Source organism: Palaemon carinicauda, chromosome 4 (genome assembly GCF_036898095.1).
Source record: "Palaemon carinicauda isolate YSFRI2023 chromosome 4, ASM3689809v2, whole genome shotgun sequence".
NCBI classification, from domain to species: Eukaryota; Metazoa; Arthropoda; class Malacostraca; order Decapoda; family Palaemonidae; genus Palaemon; species Palaemon carinicauda.
In genome coordinates this window covers 63,547,994-63,555,493 of record NC_090728.1, presented here as the reverse complement: position 1 = coordinate 63,555,493, position 7,500 = coordinate 63,547,994, and the positions used below count along the sequence as shown (strand labels likewise).

The 7,500-nt window shown below is 36.5% G+C and overlaps 1 protein-coding gene across 1 annotated transcript; it reads left to right on the top strand.

Moving 5' to 3' along the window:
- The first annotated feature begins 686 nt into the window (after positions 1-686).
- On the top strand, positions 687-6,525 carry LOC137639463 (sperm acrosomal protein FSA-ACR.1-like). Its single transcript, XM_068371736.1, has 2 exons — positions 687-1,481; positions 6,439-6,525. Exons 1-2 carry the CDS (start codon positions 687-689, stop codon positions 6,523-6,525), a joined length of 882 nt encoding a protein of 293 aa, XP_068227837.1.
- The last annotated feature ends 975 nt before the right edge of the window (positions 6,526-7,500 follow it).

Sequence of the window (7,500 nt, the reverse complement as noted above, 5' to 3'; positions counted from 1 at the left end):
CAATGGCTCCAACAAAGAAATATAACCAAGTGAGGAAACAGATAAGAGTAGTGTGCCTGGATGTACCCTGTTGCAGACACGATAAAGACTAATTAAAATTCTTTTAAAAAGGGGGGATGTACCCTGGTGCAGACACAAGAAACTTTAATTGAAATTCGCTTAAAAAGAGAAAACTCCTTAAATTTTTCAAAATTACCATCACCACAAGCATGGTCTGAACGCTGCGTTCGTTAGCTCCTATCTCTCATAGATTCCTGATATTGTTACCAAGCCTTCTTGGAACCTCAAATTAGATAAACATGCTTCTCATTTCTGACATCAAAGAGAGATAAGAGCTTAAAGTTGATGACAGAGAAGCCAATGAAATATTCTTAGGGTAAAGGAGCTCTTGCCATTGACGAAAAGGATGGTGGAAGATAGGGATGAAAATGGGTAGAGGAATGCAATGGATAAAAATAGGGTACTAAGGAATGTAATAGGTGAAAATGGGGTATTGAGGATTGCTATGGGGGGAAAATGGGGTACTGAGGAATGTAATGGGAGGAAATAGGGTACTGAGGATTGCTATGGGTGAAAATGGAGTACTGAGGAATGCAGTGGGTGTAAAGGGGTTATTAAGGAATGCAATGAGTGAAAATAGGGTACTGGGGAATGCAATGGGTGAAAATAGGATACTGAGGAATACAATGGGTGAAAATGGGGTACTGGGGAATGCAATGGATGAAAATAGGGTACTGAGAAATGCAATGAGTGAAAATGGGGTACTGAGGAATGCAGTGGGTGAAAATGGGGTACTCAGGAATGCAATGAGTGAAAATGGGGTACTGAGGAATGCAGTGGGTGAAAATGGGGTACTCAGGAATGCAATAAGTGAAAATAGGGTACTGGGGAATGCAATGGGTGAAAATAGGATACTGAGGAATACAATGGGTGAAAATGGGGTACTGGGGAATGCAATGGATGAAAATAGGGTACTGAGAAATGCAATGAGTGAAAATGGGGTACTGAGGAATGCAGTGGGTGAAAATGGGGTACTCAGGAATGCAATGGGTGAAAATGGGGTACTGAGGAATGCAGTGGGTGAAAATGGGGTACTCAGGAATGCAATAAGTGAAAATGGGGTACTGAGGAATGCAGTGGGTGAAAATGGGGTACTGAGGAATGCAATAAGTGAAAATGGGGTACTGAGGAATGCAGTGGGTAAAAATGGGGTACTGAGGAATGCAATGGGTGAAAATGGGGTACTGAGGAATGCAGTGGGTGAAAATGGGATATTGAGGAATGCAATGGGTGAAAATAGGGTACTAAGGAATGCAGTGGGTGAAAATGGGGTACTGAGGAATGCAATGGGTGAAAATGGGGTAATGAGGAAGGCCATGGGCGAAAATGGAGTACTGAGGAGTGCAGTGGGTGAAAATGGGGTACTGAGGAATGCAGTGGGTGAAAATGGGATATTGAGGAATGCAATGGATGAAAATTGGGTACTGGGGAATGCAATGGGTGAAAATGGGGCACTGAATCGATATTTTTTTAATTAAAAACATATTTAGATACATAGTAAAAATTTCAATTGTAAATACCGTATATGTAAAATAAAATATTATTCATAAAATATACTATGATGTATACATGTTATAAATTGTAAGATCGTAAATTTTTATTTCATAAATAAAAGATAAGAAAATATAAGAAATTTATTGTAAGAGTCCCAGACATCGATAGTCGTTACATGAAAGATAAGAAAACCATTAACAACCAAATCGATATTTTCTGTTCTGATGAGATACGCAAGAAAGAAATGCCATGTATCAAATATATATGGCATATTTGAATATGAAAAACACGTCTAAATGTGCAAAATTTATCATTAATTGAATGCCAAGTCACAAACATACCAATTAGCTACGATGATTGAAGATGGGTTGATTTCAATTCTCAAAAAACCGGAATTCGACAGATATAAGTACAGTTTTATCTTTCTTTGTGTCCAAGTAGTGTGTCACTGTTCATACAAGTTTCCGGGACCAGGGTTCGACTCCCGGCCGGTGTGAAGCTGTTGTCTTTGTGTGATTTCGCTTGGGGCTCTGATCCCGAGGTCGTTAAGAGAATCCAGACATTAATGTATCAAAAATATATGGCTTATTTGAATATGAAAAACACGACTAAATGTGCAAAATTTATCATATATATATATATATATATATATATATATATATATATATATATATATATATATATATATATATATATATATATATATATATATATATATATATATATATCAATCATACTCCTCTTAATATCTGGATTCTCTCTACCTCGAGATCAGAGACCCAAGGGGTTATCAACTCAATTCTAAATACAAAAAGACCTGAATTCGACAAGTATAAGTATGAGAGAATTGTCATCAAATTTCTATCTCTCTTTGTGGCTGAGTTGCCTAGTCAATGGAACCTCAGTTTCTTGGGCCTGGGTTCGATTCCCCGGCCAACCAGTAGCTATTTTCTTTGAGTTGATTCCCCCTTTGGTCTCTGATCCCGAGACGGAGAAAATCCAGATATTAGGAGGAGTATAATATTTGGCTTATTTTAATACGTAAAACACGTCTAAATGTGCAAAATTATTATACTGTATATATATATATATATATATATATATATATATATATAATATATATATATATATATATATATATATATATATATATATATATTACATATGATGATTTTGCAAATTATATATATAAATATATATGTATATATACATATATATATATATATATATATACAATATATATATATATATATATATATATATATATATATATATATATATATATATATATATATATATACAGTATATATATGTATATATATATACATATATTTATATATTTATATATACAGTATATATATATATATATATATATATATATATATATATATATAATATATATATATTTACATATATTCATATATATAAACATATATATACATATATTTATATATATATATATATATATATATATATATATATAGAGAGAGAGAGAGAGAGAGAGAGAGAGAGAGAGAGAGAGAGAGAGAGAAACTTGTTCTTTTTCTATTATATAGGGGAGATAATATCAACAGCAGCGAACAGTCCCTTGTTCCTCCCAGAAGTCGTACATGCTTGATTGACTTCCTAAACGGGCCTTTGAACCCAAAACCCTTTTTTCTCTGCTTCTTGGGAACTACGATTTTGGACGTCGGTCATCAATTTTCTTCCACGGACGTTGATTGCTTTTATTTGCTTGAAAGGTTTTCAATCTATTTTCTGGTCTCTTCCACGTTGGTTGCAGGTAAATTCAAGCTTATTCTATTCCACAATTATATTCGTTTTTGAATAATTCTTTCATGTATTTAATATTTTATATATTACGTTTTATGTGATGTCTCTTTACCTACACTAATTGCTTTATTTTTTTACCTTGAGGAGAGAAGCTGCTGGGCAAGAGAGAACGTGGTAGACTAAGAGAAACGTGGCTGATGACATGCGGAGGGAGATTTGATCTGATAATTGGGTTGAGCTCAAAGAGATAGCACAGGAGGGCGCAAATTCATGAAGGCCATATACATCACGTAGTTTAAAGTTCGTTCACGAATGGCAGAAGCAAGGGACAGTGACATTGCCCTATCGAGCAGGATAATGTCCTAGAGACTGACCATTTATACATATGATCAGCGTCGAAGCCCCCTCTCCACCCAAGCTAGGACCAATGAGGGCCAGGCAATGGCTGCTGATAACTCCACAGATAGAGGCTCCCCCAAACCTCCCGTCCTTAGCTCACAAGGATGATGAGGTTGCAGCGTCCAAAGAAACTAGAGGCAAAGGACAGTGACATTGCCCCATCGAGCAGGACAATGCCCTAGAGACTGACCATATATACATATGATCAGCGTCGAAGCCCCTCTCCACACAAGCTAGGACCAAAGAAGACCAGGCAATGGCTGCTGATGACTCAGAAGATAGACCTATAGGCTCCCCCAAACCTCCCATACCTATCTCACAAGGATGGTGAGGTTGCAGCGACTAAAGAAACTAACGAGTTTGAGCGGGACTCGAACCCCAGTCTGGCATTTACCAGTCAGGGACGTTTCCAATAGGCCATCAAATCAATAAAAAATTTAATAAAAAGACAATTATAGAAATGAAAAGCTATTAGTTTATCATGAAGGCTTTTTTTCTAGGAGCAATAACTGGCAAAAACAAGGAAGACATTATTATTATTATTATTATTATTATTATTATTATTATTATTATTATTGTTATTATTATCATTATTATTATTGTCATTGTCATTGTCATTGTCATTGTCATTGTCATTGTCATTATTATTATTATTAGCTAAGCTACATCCCTAGTTAGGAAAGCTAAATGCTATAATCCCAAGGGCTCCAACAGGGAAAATAGCCCAATGAGGAAGGGAAACAAGGAAATTAATAAATGAATTCAAAGATAACTCTAGCAAATTAAAATAAGCAACAATGAAACGCCTGGATGAATATGAAAAAAAATAATTCCATAAACATTTAAAAGAGAAGATTACACGAGAAAATATTAGAAAAAATAATATAGGAATTACAGTTATGTAAAAGCAAGTCAGATATGATAGAACATACTGTACCCACCGTGTGTCACATGATCGTACATAAATCATTTTGTGTATATATTATGCTTGTATCTTCGCTCTCCCCTCGCACTAAAAAGAAATAGAAAAAAAACATGTCTGTTTTTCTCATTGGTAACGGTGTCGATTTTGAACAGGAAATTTCCTGTTGCCTTGAGCTTTTGTATATAAAGGAGAGTGTTTAATAATAAACTCACTCAGTTGCTTTCATCCTGTCTTTGAGTCACAACCTTCTCTCGGCCCGTCACAATACTCTCGGAAAAAATAACATAAGTCGTTAATTGACTATCACTGAATTTAAGATCGTACATAAAACAAAATAAAAAAAAAAATAATAAAAAATAAAAACTGTTATTCACATGAAATACAAAACTGTCCTTAAATAAACATAACCCCACTATTTACATAAGGGATATCTGAAAGTTATATTTCTCGACGAAAAGGTTTCAGGAAAAATTGAAAATTAAAGAAGTTAAGTAAAAGTTTCATTCTAGGTAGTAGGTTGGCCTAAGCACCAGCCACCCGTTGAGATACTACCGCTAGTGTGTTCTTTGACTGGCCAGACAGTATTACATTGGAGCCTTCTCTCTGGTTGCGGTTCATTTTCCCTTCACCTACACACACACTAAATAGTCTGGCATATTCTTACATATTCTCCTCTGTCCTCACACCACCTGAAATCACTGAGACTACCAAACAATTCTTCTTCACCCAAGGGGTTAACTACTGCACTGTAATTGTTCAGTGGCTACTTTCCTCTTGGTAAGGGTAGAAGGGACTCTTTAGCTATGGTAAGCAGCTCTTCTAGGACACTCCAAAATCAAACCACTGTTCTCTAGTCTTGGGTAGTGCCATAGCCTCTGTACCATGGTCTTCCACTTTCTTGGGTTAGAGTTCTCTTGCTTGAGGGATTGCTCGGGCACACTATTCTATCATATTTCTCTTCCTTTAGTTTTGTTAAAGTTTTCATAGTTTATATAGGAGATATTTATATTAATGTTACTGTTCTTCAAATATTTTATCTTTCTTTGTTTCCTTTCCTCACTGGGCTACTTTCCCTGTTGGAGCCCCTGGGCTCATAGCATTCTGCTTTTTCAACCAGGGTTGTAGTTTAATAATAATAATAATAATAATAATAATAATAATAATAATAATAGTAATAATAATAATAATAATAATAATAATAATAATAATAATAATAATCTAATCTGGATCTAAAGCCCTGTGCAGCAACAGTTGAGTTGAGATTTTTGGTTGCAAGTTCAAAATAGATCAATTGCCTGATGGAATAACCAAAGAATTGATTGAGACCAAGAATTACTGTAAATATTTTCTTCTCTTTCAAATTCCTCATGAATTAAGACTTCCATGCTACTTAAGATATATTTTTTACTTTTTCCAAACCTTGAAATAGCAAATATATACGGGTGGATGCAGGAATTAATGGCACACCGTTCTCTAATACGGTTGGATGCAGGAATTACTGGCACACCCCTCTCTAAGGAAACGCAACTTATCCCATCCTTACTGCGTGGCTAGTAACCAAACAGATAGTGTTAGGAAAGATAGCATCAGTGGTCAGCAGGCTACACACAGGAGCTCTCTGTTCAGTAATGGTGTAACAGGGTGCAGTGAGAGATAGCATCAGTGGTCAGCTGGTCTAATACAGGAGCTCTCCATTCAGTAATGGTTGTGACAGGGTGTAGTGAGAGATAGCATCAGTGGTCAGCTGGTCTAATACAGGATCTCTCTACTTAGTAATGGTGTAACAGGGTGTAGTGAGGGATAGCATCAGTGGTCAGCAGGCTAGACACAGGAGTTCTCTGCTCAGTAATGGTGTGACAGGGTGTAATGATTGATAGCCTCAGTGGTCAGCTGGTCTGATACAGGAGCTCACCACTCAGTAATGGTGTGACAGAGTACCCTTCCTCAGAAAGAGGTATACCAAAAAATCCTGTATTCAACTGTACACGAAATTAAGATATTAAAGGCATATTAAAGATAGGAATAACTTCAATATTGGTTCAAAGGAAATCTTGGAGTGACAATAACTGAAATGATAGAAACCCACAGACTTCGACACGCAAAAAGGGGAACACAGATCTAGCCTTAACGAGGGGACACATTTTAGACCAAGAGCAATGCCAGTCGAAATGAAAAAAGGGGGAAAGGAAAAATGGTTAATAATTGGGAAAGCTGCGAAACAAGAGATAAAGGGATCGTTATGGCAACAGACGTGAAGAGAGAGAGAGAGAGAGAGAGAGAGAGAGAGAGAGAGAGAGAGAGAGAGAGGAGAGAGAGAGAGAGAATAATGAAGCTAAGAAACGGAAGATAAAGGGGTCGTTTTGGAAACAGAGAGAGAGAGAGGAGAGAGAGAGAGAGAGAGAGAGAGAGAGAGAGAGAGAGAGAGAGAGAGAGAGAAGCTAAGAAACAAGATATAAAAGGGTCGTTTTGGCAACAGACCTTTGAGAGAGAGAGAGAGAGGAGAGAGAGAGAGAGAGAACAATGAAGCTAAGAAACAAGAGATAAAGGGATCGTTTTAACAACAGACTTAAAGAGAGAGAGAGAGAGAGAGAGAGAGAGAGAGAGAGAGAGAGAGAGAGAGAGAGAGAGAGAGAGAGAACAATGAAGCTAAGAAACAAGAGATAAAGGGATCGTTTTGACAACAGACTTAAGAGAGAGAGAGAGAGAGAGAGAGAGAGAGAGAGAGAGAGAGAGAGAGAGAGAGAAACAATGAAGCTAAGAAACAAGAGATAAAGGGGATCGTTTTGGAAACAGACTTAAAGAGAGAGAGAGAGAGAGAGAGAGATGAGAGAGAGAGAGAGAGAGAGAGA